Source organism: Suncus etruscus, chromosome 10 (genome assembly GCF_024139225.1).
Source record: "Suncus etruscus isolate mSunEtr1 chromosome 10, mSunEtr1.pri.cur, whole genome shotgun sequence".
NCBI classification, from domain to species: Eukaryota; Metazoa; Chordata; class Mammalia; order Eulipotyphla; family Soricidae; genus Suncus; species Suncus etruscus.
This window is the reverse complement of record NC_064857.1, coordinates 88987183-89000680: the sequence shown is the minus strand read 5'-3', so window position 1 is coordinate 89000680 and position 13498 is coordinate 88987183. Positions and strand designations below refer to the sequence as shown.

At 43.7% G+C, this 13498-nt stretch overlaps 1 protein-coding gene and 1 non-coding gene across 2 annotated transcripts in view; both read left to right on the top strand.

The window, feature by feature from the left end:
- Window positions 1–3705: 3705 nt before the first annotated feature.
- Window positions 3706–13498, top strand: part of SPG11 (SPG11 vesicle trafficking associated, spatacsin) — a 96518-nt gene continuing 86725 nt past the window's right edge. Inside the window, exons 1-3 of the mRNA XM_049782525.1 lie at window positions 3706–3950; window positions 7147–7331; window positions 10477–10701. Coding sequence (XP_049638482.1) covers window positions 3706–3950; window positions 7147–7331; window positions 10477–10701 — 655 coding nt within the window. The remainder of the gene's footprint in view (window positions 3951–7146; window positions 7332–10476; window positions 10702–13498) is intronic.
- On the top strand, window positions 4393–4499 carry LOC126021494 (U6 spliceosomal RNA). Its single transcript, XR_007500006.1, has one exon. It is a non-coding gene; the product is annotated as a U6 spliceosomal RNA (small nuclear RNA).

Genomic DNA, 13498 nt, shown 5'->3' with positions numbered 1-13498 from the left:
TTCTATCAACTACAGCATTGATATGACCTTGGATAGATGGCTAATCCATACATTCTGGAATATAAAAGATTAGGAATTAAGACACAAATGGGAGCTATCAGCATGAAGTTATTTATAGATAAGATAATAAAAAAACAACACAGATTGAGAAGAAATTTGCAATAAAATAGTAGAAAACTATAAGGGCAGTATGGGGCTGGAGCGATAGCACAGAGTGGTAAGGCATTTGTTTTGCACATGACCAGCTTGGATTCAATCTTTGGCATCCCACCCATATGTTCCCCTATGCCTGCCGGGAATGCATTCTGAGTAGTGTCAGGAGTAATCCCTGAGTAGAACTGGGTGTAACCCCAACTCCCCCCAAATATTAATAAAAGAAAACTAGGGAAGCAGTGTTGCCAAAGTCAAAAAGTATTTTAAGAAAGAACACGAGGGGACAGAGTTTACAGCAATTCTTTGAGGGATAATTGAATGGAGATGGCAACCTGATAAAAGGAGCAGAAGAGGAAGGTGCTGGCTATAAGAATAGTTATTTTGAGGGGCCGGATATGTGGCGCGGTAAGGCACCTGCCTTACCCGTGCTAGTCTATGACGACCGCGTTTGATTCCCCCGTGTCCCATATGGTGCCCCAAGTCAGGAGTGATTATTTTTCTGTTTTTTTTTTTGAGGGGGGTCACACCCACCAGTGCTCAGGGAACCATATGGGATGTCAGGTTTTGAACCATCATACTTCTGCATGCAAGGCAAACACCCTACCTCCATGCTATCTCTTCAGCCCCTTAGGAGCAATTTCTGAGCGCAGAGCCAGGAGTAACCCCTGAGCTCCGCCAGGTGTGACCCAAAAACAAAAAATAGTTACTTTGAGGGCCATCTCTGGCAGCAGTCCATATTGTCTTGCACAATGCTGACCCAGATTCAATCCGATGCCTACTATGGCCAGGAATGATGTCTGAACACTGCTGGGTGTGGCCTGTTCCCTTATGTCCTCTCTCTGCTATAGCTCACCCTCCTCCCACCACACACCCAAGTAAGTTATTTTGTAAAAATCTGTTTTGATACGTAATTATATCATAGGTAGAGGTTTGTGAAGATTAAAAAAGGTTTTTGTTGTTGTTGTTGTTGTTGTGTGTGTGTGTGTTTTGCTTTTTTTGATAGCACTGCGAGTAGGAGGATGCTTTGTACATGGCCCACCAGGTTTGGTCCCTGACATCCCAAATGATCCCAGAACCTGCCAGGAGTAAAAAGAGTTTAAAGGACAATGAAAACGACCTGTCAAAGGACAAGAAGAATCTAGAATGAATCTTATCAAGTGCTAGAATAAGAATGGGATTTTTGTTTGTTTGTTTTTTGGGCCACACCAGGCAGTGCTCAGGGGTTACTCCTGGCTGTCTGCTCAGAAATAGCTCCTGGCAGGCACGGGGGACCAATGGGACACCAGGATTCGAACCAACCACCTTTGGTCCTGGATCGGCTGCTTGCAAGGCAAATGCCACTGTGCTATCTCTCCGGGCCCATAAGAATAGGATTTAAAAGCACAAATGGAAGAGCTAGCCTCAGCTCTGCACCATGAGGCCCCATCTGGTTGTGGAAAATTAAGGATGGACAAGGGTTCCACCTTCATTTGATCTTTCCTAAATGCCTGCTCAGGCCCTAGCCTCAGTTCCCTGCTCCAAGAGGCTCTGGGATGGTAATTCCCTGAGAAAATAGTAATCAAGTAATTAAGACTATCTCTACACCTACCCGCCCAGTTTCCTAATGAAGTAATTAAGGCCATCTCTACACCTACCAGCCCTGTTTCCTTGTGGGAGGTAACAATGGCAATTTGGCTTAGTATTTCCGGGGAAGGATCTGACCTCTGGAGGAATGGTTTGGCCTATACTTTCAAGGGGCGCCACCCTGCTTGGGAACAAGGACATAATAGCACTAAAAGTTGGGAAGAAGGAAGGGGAAGCATTGGTGGTAGGAATGTTGCACTGGTGAAGGGGTGTGTTCTGTTGATGACTGAAACCCAACTACAATCTTGTAATCATGGTGCTTAAATAAAGGTTTCATTAATAAAACAAAAGGGAGGGGCCGGTGAGGTGGCGCTAGAGGTAAGGTGTCTGCCTTGCAAGCGCTAGCCAAGGAAGGACCACATCAAACGGGTGTGGCCCCAAAAACCAAAACAAAAGGCCGGAGTGGTGGCGCAAGCAGTAGGGTGTTTGCCTTGCACAAGGCTAACCTAGGACGGACTGTGGCTAGATCCCCCAGTGTCCCCTATGTCCCCCAAGCCAGGAGCAATTTCTGAGCACAGAGCCAGAAGTAACCTCTGTGGCTCATAAAACAAAAACACAAAAACCAACCAAACAAGTAGGGGAGGGAGGGAGGGGGTGAGAGGAGGAAGGGGGGAGGGAGGAGAGGAGAGGGGAGGAGAGAGAGGGGAGAGAGGGAAGAGAGGGAGAGAGGGAGAGAGGGAGAGGGGGAGAGAGAGCGCGCGAGAGAGCGAGACCGAGCGTTTCATGGACTAGGATCCAGGTTCTACTAGGCAAGAAGCATCTGCAGAATAAGAGCAGCTACAAATCATTGCTTAGAGGCTGAATCGGGCCCTTGAGTCATACTTTGCCGAAGCTTAGTGTGCCGTGAGAGACTGTCTGGCATGCAGTGGGAAAACTTCCAATTTCATGCTTAACATGCAGCTTTGGCTCACAGACAAACTCATAAAATAATTTCTTTGTGGGCCAGAAAGATAGCATCTCGGAGGTAGGGCGTTTTGCCTTGCATGCAGGACGGTGGTTCGAATCTCGGCATCCAATCTGGACCTCTGAGTCTGCCAGGAGTGCTTTCTGAGGGTAGAGCCAGGAGGAATCCCTGAGCGATGCCGGGTGTGACCCAAAACCCAAACAAAAAACCCAAACATTCTGTGTTTATTGGATACCTTATTCAAAGAATGACTATCTGGAGCCAATATAGGCACAGAGTTAAATTTTTTTTTAACTTCATCTCTGATAATCCTTAACACATATAGTTATATTACATATTTCAAATAATTTGTCTTGTGAATATTAGATATTTCTTTTTATTTGAAATTTATTACGTAATTGTGTAATTTTTTTAGATTCAAGTTTCTTATTTTTTATGTGTTTTTGGGGGGCCACAACTGGTGGTGCTTAGGTGTTAGTCCTGGCTGTGCACTCAGAAATAGCTCCTGACTTGGGGGAAATTCTTTTGTTCAACGTTTTCTTTTTTTTTTTTTTGGTTTTTTGGGCCACACCCGGCAGTGCTCAGGGGGTTACTCCTGGCTGTCTGCTCAGAAATAGCTCCTGGCAGGCACGGGGGGGGGGGGGGTGCATATGGGACACCGGGATTCGAACCAACCACCTTTGGTCCTGGATCGGCTGCTTGCAAGGCAAACGCCGCTGTGCTATCTCTCCGGGCCCTGTTCAACGTTTTCTAATGGTGGTGCGCCTCTTGATTTTTCTTCATGTAAAAAGAGTGCCTTTGCACTAAAAAAGGTTGAAAGAAAACACTGCCTTCAGTATTTCCGGTTATTGAACGTCTCTTAAAGGCTCTTTGGGTGTGACGGGCAGCTAGCTGTCTCCACCGGCAGATGATTGACACTCTGCCGACCTAAACATCACGAGACCAGCTAGACGTCGCCGCTGCTCTGCGCATGCGCACACGACACATCCGGGTTCCGAGGGACCGGAAGTGGAAGGTCGGCGGCCATGGCGGCCGAGCTCGGGACCGGAAGTGTCACCGCCGGCGATGCCGGCACCTCAGAAACGATGGCGCCCGTTCTGCCCGTGCTACTGGTGCCGGTCCCCGCCGAGGCGACGGGGCGCCTGGGCTTCCGGGCGCAGCTCCACAGGAAGCGGGCGGTCGTGGGGAGCCTGACTACTGAGGGAAGCCTTCGGGTGCTCGCCTTGGGGCCGGAAGGCGGGAGCTGCTGCCTCGACGGCCCCTTCCGGCAGTAAGTGCGGCGGGAAGCGGGGGCGTCGCGAGAGGGGCTCGGCATCGCGAGAGGGGCTCGCCGCGGGCGAGCAGTAGGCCTGAGCGCTTCCTCTCCCAGAGCCCAGGCCTTTCGCTTCCGGCTTCCGGCTGGGCGGAGGCCACTTCCGGGTCCCCGCCCACCGGCTGCTGGGAAACCGGTGAAAGGCGGCCCGAGAGCCAGCACAGCGGGAGGGCGTTTGCCTGGCAGGCGGCCCGTCCGGGAGGTGCCCAGTTCGATTCCCGGCATCCCTCCCCCAGCCTGCCAGAGCTGATTTCTGGGTGCGACCTCCCCAAAAACCAACTTTAAAATAACCAATTTTAAATAAAATTTTTATTAAAAAATAAATTTTAAATAAAATTTTTATTAAAAAATAAATTTTAATAAAATGTAAATGAATTTTTTATTTATAAAAATAAAACTTGTGCTCGCTTCGGCAGCACATATACTAAAATTGGAACGATACAGAGAAGATTGGCATGGCCCTTGCGCAAGGATGACACGCAAATTCGTGAAGCGTTCCATAGTTTTAAAAAATAAAAAAAAATAAAACTTAAAGGTCCCAGCTGGTATTCCGCCCCTTCATGGGCTGTCTCATTGACACACTCAATTGTGATTTGCCCATTCAGCCAACACAGTGTCATTTGGGACGGAAGAGACAGAGAAAAGACCAGTTACTCACCACTGGTACCCCAGTCACTCTCAGCCCCAGATGTAAAACCCTTTACATCTGGAAGGCTTCATTTGAACAGAACTTGTTTTTTTAATAGACCTTTAATTAGGATAGAGAGGGAAATAAAGACCTTTAATTAACCTTTTACAAATAAGCTCTTCAAAACCTAAGGTAGCCAAGTCTTACCTTTTTTCAAAAAAATGATTTATTTAAGCACCAGGGTGACAAAGTTTTGGCTCGCCAGACCCTTTAACAGAACCTGACGAACTATTAATCAGATTAGTTTCTTATCTCTCCGCGTGGCACCATGATACACTGACTGATTTAACCTGCTTTTCATTCCTGATTTAAATTTTTGGCATCTTTTTTTGTTTTTGTTTTTGGGCCACACCCGGCGTTGCTCAGGGGTTACTCCTGGCTGTCTGCTCAGAAATAGCTCCTGGCAGGCATGGGGGACCATATGGGAAACCGGGATTCGAACCAACCACCTTTGGTCCTGGATCAGCTGCTTGCAAGGCAAACACCGCTGTGCTATCTCTCCGGGCCCCTGATTTAAATTTTTATGTATATTTATTTCTTTATTGGTTTGGGGGCCACACCTGGCGGCACTCAGGGCTTACTCCTGACTGCCATCAGAAATCACTGCTGGCAGGCTCGGGGACTGTCCGGGATGCCAGTAATCGAACCGGGGTCTGTCCCTGGTCAGCAATGTGCAAGCAAGACAAAGGCCTTACTGCTCAGTGCTATCTCTCAAGGCCCCTCCTTATTTTTTTTTTAAACTATAAAGAACTTAGTGGCTTTTCCAAGGGAAAGTAGTACCGTAGTACCAAATAACAAAACATGACTGCAAAGAAAATGAATTAGAGTACAGATTAGTTGTTTAAGAACCTAACAGGCGCGATACATGAAATAATAGAGCATCCCTGAATCTGCATGAAATTAAAATAAAGGGGAATCAAGAAGGTCTTTACTTGTATGAACTGAATTTTAATTCAATTAATTTCAAAGGTAAACATAAGCACAAAGTTAAGAATTCAGGATTTGCTTTTCTCCTTTCCAAAGTATGGTTGGTCCGTTTTTTTTTTCTCTCCTGAAATCATTGTACAATGTAGACTTTGTTCAATAAAAGTTTTTTACTTTTCTGTGAGGAACTGCAGTATACAAAATTTTGCCAGTGTCACAGCATTATGCCTTTTAAATACAATTTTTTGAACATTTTCTGCATGTAGTATTTAGATATTTTCCATATTATCAGAGTAAACAGTATGGCAATTGAGTATTATGAAAAATATCAGTTCACCTTTAATGACAAAAATATAAAATGTGCCAGTCTTTTTCTCTAATAAGGACACAACAGCACCAATTCCGGTGTTTCTAGATATCCAGCTACTTCTGTAGAGATTTTTTTCTTAGTTATCAATATGGAGCATCAGCTCATTGTATTGTTCCTATGTTTGGAGCCCCTTGGTTTTTGTTTTGACAGGGTGCTTGGTTCTACTCTTAGCTCTTTTCGAGGCAGAGGGGGCTGTACCAGCAGTTGTAAAGGGGAATATGTGATGCCAGGGATCAAACCTAGGCCAGAATGTAAATCATGTATTCAGCCGATTGAGCTGTCTCTCTTTCAATGCATCATTTTTAAGTGCTCATGTAATGGCTTAGGTGCTCATGCAGCCACATGCAACCGCTGTTGTTGTATTGGACAGAAATAGAGAAAACTTTCATCACAGAAAATTCTGTTGAATGGGGATATAAAACACTGTCAGACTTATTACATTCTATAACAGTGATCATCTTTAAAAGTCATTGAAAACAAATTATAAACCATATGACTATTGAAACATTTTTTCATGGAAGTGTGTTTTAAATACTAATCAAGATTTTATGGGGACTGGAGAGATAGCACAGCAGTAGGGCATTTGCCTTGCATGCAGCCGATCCAGAAGGGACTTGGTTTGATTTCCGGCATCCCATATGGTTCCCCAGCCTGCTGGGGGCGATTTCTGAGTGCAGAAGCCAGGAGTAGTCCCTGAGCACTGCTGGGTGTGGCCCAAAAACCAACCAACCAACCAATCAATAAAGTAAAAAAAAAAAGATTTTAGGGGGGCCAGAGAGATAGCATGGAGGTAGGGCATTTGCCTTGCATGCAGAAGGATGGTGGTTCGAATTCCGGCATCTCATATGGTCCCCTAAGCCTGCCAGGAGTGAATTCTGAGCATAGAGCCAGGAGTAACCCCTGAGCGCTGCTGGGTGTGACCCCCCCCCAAAAAAAAGATTTTAGGATAAAGAAATAAAAATATTTCTTGCTTTGTAACCACCCACTTCTTATTGTCAAATAGGGTACTACAGGTATGAGATGGGAAGACCTAGAGCAGTTTACATTCTCTTAAGTTGGATGTAGAATTGATACTACCATACATTAAAGATCTATTTTTCTGCTCATTCTACCATTGCTCTTGTATGTAAATAATTGTTGTTGATATTTAATATAATAAGCTTTTCCCTTAGCTTTATATGGGAAGATTCTCTGAATAGCAGCACACCAGCCGATAAACCCAGACTGCTTGCTCTTACTAAAAACTGTGAACTGTTCATCTATGAATTTAATCTAAAAGATGGAAGATGTGATGCAACCATTTTGCATGGCTATAGTGAAGAGACACTGCAAAAACTCATTGAAGAGCAACCTATCAGTAAGTATTTACAGGTGATCTTTCACCATATTTAAATATGTGGCATTTGGGAAATAATTGTTATGGGGTAGAATTAGTAATATCTGTCTTTTAATTTATTTTTGAGTTTGGGGTCATATCTTGTGATTGTTAGGGGTTACTCCTGGTGTAATGCTTTGACGTCACTCTTGGTGGTACTCAAAGAGAACAGGAAGTTCTGGGGATTGAATTTGGGAGTCCCTCCACATCCAAAATATGCTCCCTAGTCCTTTGTGCTCTTTCCTTATACTGAGGAAGAGCTGCCTGATCCACTGTAGTGTCACTAGTCACTTTGAAATATGATTCTTGGGGGCAGGAGCGGTGGTGCAAGTGGTATGGCATTTGCCTTGCAAACGCTAACCTAGGATGGACCGAGGTTTGATCCTCCAGCATCTCATATGGTCCCCCAAACCAGGAGTGATTTCTGAGCACAGAGCCAGAAGTAATCTCTGAGCATTACCTGGTGTGGCCCCAAAACAAAACCAAACAAAAATATGAGTTTTAGGAATTATGATGTCCTTTGAATGTCAAGTGTATGCTAGATTTGAAGACTTGGTACTATATAGGAAATTATCTCATGATTAGTTCTTATTACATTCTTTGAATATAATTAAAGATTGTGTTTTAAGGGACTGGAGTGGTGGCACAAGCAGTAGGGTGTTTGCCTTGCATGCACTAACCTAGGACGGACCTTGGTTTGATCCCTGACATCCCATATGGTCCCCCAAGCCAGACGCGATTTCTGAGTGCATAGCCAGAAGTAACCTCTGAGCGTTACCAGGTGTGGGCCAAAAAAAAAAAAAAAGATTTGTGTTTGAAGTTTACTTCTCTCAGTGCTTAACAAAGAAAAACCTTTCTTTTTGAGCTGGAGAGATAGAATTGAGGTTAAGGGAACTCGTTTTACCCAACCTGATTTGATCCCCAATAATGCATGCACCCCCAGCACTGCTGGCCCTGATACCTCAGGAGCCAAGTAATACTACATCCTCAGGCCAAGAGCATTGAGTTACCGAGTTTAGTTGGCCAAGCACTGTCATGAGTGACCCTGGTTTCCTTGAGCACTGCTTGGGATACTAAGAAAAAAAATTTTTTTTGTCATAGTTTGAGACATTATAGTGGCTTTAATAATATATTATTTTCGGGCCTGGAGAGATAGCACAGCAGCATTTGCCTTGCAAGCAGCCAATCCAGGACCAAAGGTGGTTGGTTCGAGTCCCGGTGTCCCACATGGTCCCCTGTGCCTGCCAGGAGCTATTTCTGAGCAGACAGCCAGGAGTAACCCCTGAGCATCACTGGGTGTGGGCCCCCCCCCAAAAAAAAAGCATACATTATTTTCACCAAAAAAATTTTTTTCTATACCATACAGTTGACTACCTTTAATTAGTTTTCTCATCTCACTTGTCCACTTTCATTTCTAGCAACACTATATTGTTTTTAATGCCTAAGTTTGTTTTTTATTTGTTCATTATGTTTTCCCCCAATGTAACTACTAAAATTTTTTTTTATTTTTACCCATACTTATTATTACTCAGAGCTTACCATTGGCTCTGTACTCAGGAATCACTCATAGCTATTCTTGAGGGGTCAGGGGACCATATGAGATGCTGGGGATTGAATCAGGATTGGCTTCATTCCAGGTAAACAACCCACCCACTTTACTATTGCTCAGATCCCTAGAAAAATTTTAATTCCATATGTGGCTGGCATACATTACATTTCTGTTTGGCATGCTATAGAACTCTTTATTACGTGTGGAGGGGTTTGGAGCACACTGGAGGTGGTCAGGGGCTCCTGTAGAGGTGCTACAGTGGCCGAGGTAGGGGTACTTCTCAAAGTGCTCAGGGAAACTTGTATCCAGGATTGAACCCAATCCTTTGGCCTGAAAAGTATGCCTTCTAGCTCCCTGAATTACTTCCCTGACCTTAAATTTCTTTACGGTGCTCTGCCATGAAGACAGCAGACAAACTTAAGGCACTTGAGTATTAATTTTTCTAAATCTGGATCGATTAATTTGAAAAGAAAGAGATGCTCCTGGCAGGCACGGGGGACCATATGGGACACCGGGATTCAAACCAATGACCTCCTGCATGAAAGGCAAACGCCTTACCTCCATGCTATCTCTCCAGCCCCAGGCTGCTGTTTTAAGGCAGTATCATATGTGCTATCCTTTATTTTTTTATTTTTTGGTTTTTGGGCCACACCCAGCGATGCTCAGGGGTTACTCCTAGCTGTCTGCTCAGAAATAGCTCCTGGCAGGGCCCGGAGAGATAGCACAGCGGTGTTTGCCTTGCAAGCAGCTGATCCAGGACCAAAGGTGGTTGGTTCGAATCCCGGTGTCCCATATGGTCCCCTGTGCCTGCCAGGAGCTATTTCTGAGCAGACAGCCAGGAGTAACCCCTGAGCAACGCCGGGTGTGACCCAAAAACCAAAAAAAAAAAAAAAAAAAAAAAAAGAAATAGCTCCTGGCAGTCTCGGGGGACCTAATGGGACACCCGGGATTTGAACCAACCACCTTTGGTCCTGGATCGGCTGCTTGCAAGGCAAACACCCTGTGCTATCTCTCCGGGCCCACCATCCTTTATTTTTTTGTTTGTTTGTTTTTGTTTTTTGGGTCACCATCCTTTATTTTAAGATTATTTTTTTTCATTTTCCAAAGTCTAGATTTTCTTTCTTTCTTTTTGTTTTTTTGGTTTTGGGGCCATAGCTGGTGATGCTCAGGGGTTACTCCTGGCCATGTGCTCAGAAATAGCCCCTGGCTTTGGGAACCACATGGGACGCCTGAACCAAGATTCGTCCTAGGTTAGTGCTTTAAGGCAAATGCCCTACGGCCTGCGCCACCACTCCGGCTCCAAGTCTGTAGATTTTCTTGTAGGATCTTATGGTAAGTAGGTTTTATTGAATCTTATGGTATGCTTTCAGTCTCTAGTTCTAAATATAGAAACAGAGACATTGTCAGTCCTCTTTATTGATCCCCTTACCTTAAGTAGATATGGTTGATAACTGCCTAGAGTTGGACTGAACTGTTTCTTTTTTATTTATACCTGCTTGTGCTATAGATTGAAATAAGATTTACCAATTGTAAAGTTATGACCCAGGAGTTTGAAATAAAATTCTTTTTTTTAAATAGGTGCATCCTTATTATCTTTGAGAATACTGTCATTCCATGATAACACATCATTACTGTTCATCAATCAAAGCATTATCGTAAATCTTGGATTCCCTGAAAGAGATGCTGAAATTAGAGTGCTAAGCTGTTTCACAGTGCCTTTTCCTGCACAAACAGTAGACAGGATCGTTGACATACAGCTCTGCAGAGGAATTCTTTTTATTTTGAGTAGTTTAGGATGGATCTGTATCCTTTACAGTAAGATGCTAATATAATGGGGAGAAAATTACCTCTAAAGGTGAATTAGAATAACATATTAATTATAAAGTCCTGGACGATTGTGGATGGTGGTGAAATGGAGGGATGGGCCTTTCTCTGCTGGCCTGGGCCACGCGCCTGCAACTCCCTCCTAGCCACCTAGGCTCACCTTTTAAGCAGCCTATTTCAGCTGCCCTGCCGCCACAACATGTTTCTTCTCCCTCCATCCAGCTTCTTGCTCCATCTCCCGCTGTATCTCTCTCCATCTTTTCTGAATTCCTTTCCTGCCCCTGAGGCAATCCTTTTGTTCCTCACCAAGGACCCTTCTCAGAAATGGGCTAGTTTTACCTTTAGGTAAGGTTACACAGGAAGATGGGGGTGGGGTGACATCTCCTCCTTGAATAATTAATGAGGAAGGGTAATAAGCTTTTGTTTTCCTGACTTATTCCAGCCAAATGTGGGAAATTTAATATTCCCAAAAGCCTCAAAGTCTAAAGTGAAAATTAACATATCAGCCCTTTTCATAAACAACTTTTCTGCAAAATAAACCTGTAACTTAAAATTTTCTTAATGCTTATTTATCAAGCAGTATCCTGGAACTTTCTTGTTCCTATTCTTCTTAATGCTATTTAACCAAACATTTTTTTTCCTGGAACTTCCTGTTTCTTTTCATTAACCTTACCTAAACAAAAATTACAAAAACATTTATACAGAAAATACATTTTGAAAACAAACTACTACATTAATGCACACAATAAAACATCATGCAGTTGGAAACATTAATTATGGAAAACTATAAAACACATATCAGCAAGAAAATGACTTAGATCAAGAGATACACCTGCAACAAAGTTAGATACGGGTGGTTTTAAATCAAAATTTTCAGTTGGGCTTTGCTGTTTTCTCACTTTTTTTATTTTATTTTATTTTAATTTTTTTTTTTTTTTTTTTTTTTTTTTTTTTTTTTTTTGGTTTTTGGTTTTTGGGCCACACCCGGCGTTGCTCAGGGGTTACTCCTGGCTGTCTGCTCAGAAATAGCTCCTGGCAGGCACGGGGGACCATATGGGACACCGGGATTCGAACCAACCACCTTTGGTCCTGGATTGGCTGTTTGCAAGGCAAACACCGCTGTGCCATCTCTCCGGGCCCTTATTTTTAATTTTTAAAAATTTTTATCCCATCACCTAACACCAAGTTGTCCAAACATGAAAAGTCTGTGGGGTCTCCCAGGCCACTCACCAAATGGCTTTAGCTCCACGGAACCCGGCCCCGCAAGCGAATCCAGACGACACTGTTCCACTTGCCTGGTTTGGATCTTCTCCACAGCTGCATCTTGTCAGGGCGCTCAGAAGCGCATCTTAGCCGCTGCTTGTTGCTTGCCTGGGTGACGCTGCCTCCAATTCTCATCTTTCTGGTCCAACTAGGAGCCAAAGCTGCCTGTTTCAGGAGGGAGGGAGCAGTCTGGTGTTTCTTGCTGAGAAAGAGATCCGTTGCCCACTACCGCTACTCCTCCGGCAGCTCTCCGTCACTGCAGCCGCCGTCCAGGTGCTAAAAGCAACTGGGTCATCTGAGTCCAAAGTTCGAAGTTTCAAATTCGAAATCCATGTCCAGGCTGAAGGTCCTAATCAGAAATCAGGCTGCCCTTTATAAAGTCTTTTTTCTCGTCCTTTTCCAATCAGGGTTCTCCATCAATCTCTGAGGAGACTGAGGTTCTTGGAAAAAGGACTTTTTTTGCAGCAAAATCTCAGTCCTGAGTCTCTGGGAGGATTGCTCAATTCCCCTCCTTCACTGGCCCTTCTGCCCCCAGAAGGGGACTCCGACATATTTAGAAGAGGCTCCACGTGGTGGCCCAAAGTTTGGGGCTCACTCCAGCAGAAAAGAGCCAAAATCAAACACAAGAAAAAGAATCTCACCAATGTAGCTGCCTTCTAGGTCTAGGGTTCAAATCCACGTTCGAGTGCATTTTCATTTTTAGGTTCAGGGATAGAGGTGAAAATGGCTAATTTTTTTAGTAAGACATTTTTAAATAAGTATCTTTATTAACTTAAAAGTCAATTATTTTGTCTCTTGATTTATTCCAATAGTCTACAGTATATAATGTATATAAGTACATTATTTCATATTGATAATCATCTCATGCACTTTTTTAGATTCTTTTTTTTTTTTTTTTTTTTTTTGTGATTTTTGGGTCACACCCGGCAGTGCTCAGGGGTTATTCCTGGCTCCAGGCTCAGAAATTGCTCCTGGCAGGCACGGGGGACCATATGGGGCTCCGGGATTTGAACTGATGACCTCCTGCATGAAAGGCAAACGCCTTACCTCCATGCTATCTCTCCGGCCCCTTTTTTAGATTCTTTTTAAATTGCATATACTCTGACCTACTTATTCAGAATATGCTTATCAAATAAGTACTTGTCGTTCTGGTCACAATATTGGTTTTTTATTTCTAGAAAATCTTTAGATCATCAGCAAAATTAGTTGAAGTTTTGAAAAGTAATCTTTGATAACATAATTTTGGAATTTATATTTTTGAATCAGAATTCTTTAAAAAATTTTAGGGGCTAAAGCAATAGCACAGTGGGTAAGGTGTTTGTCTTACATGTGGCTGGCCCGGATTCAATCTCTGGCACCCTACCTGGTTTCCATATGAGCACAGAGCTAAAATTAAGCCCTGAGCAGTGCCAGGTGTGGCCCCAAAACAAAAATAAATAAATTTTCAGATGTCCTCCTTGATTGAATACTTGAAACGGACTAGTATGAAGAACTTAAGCACATGTCCTAGTTG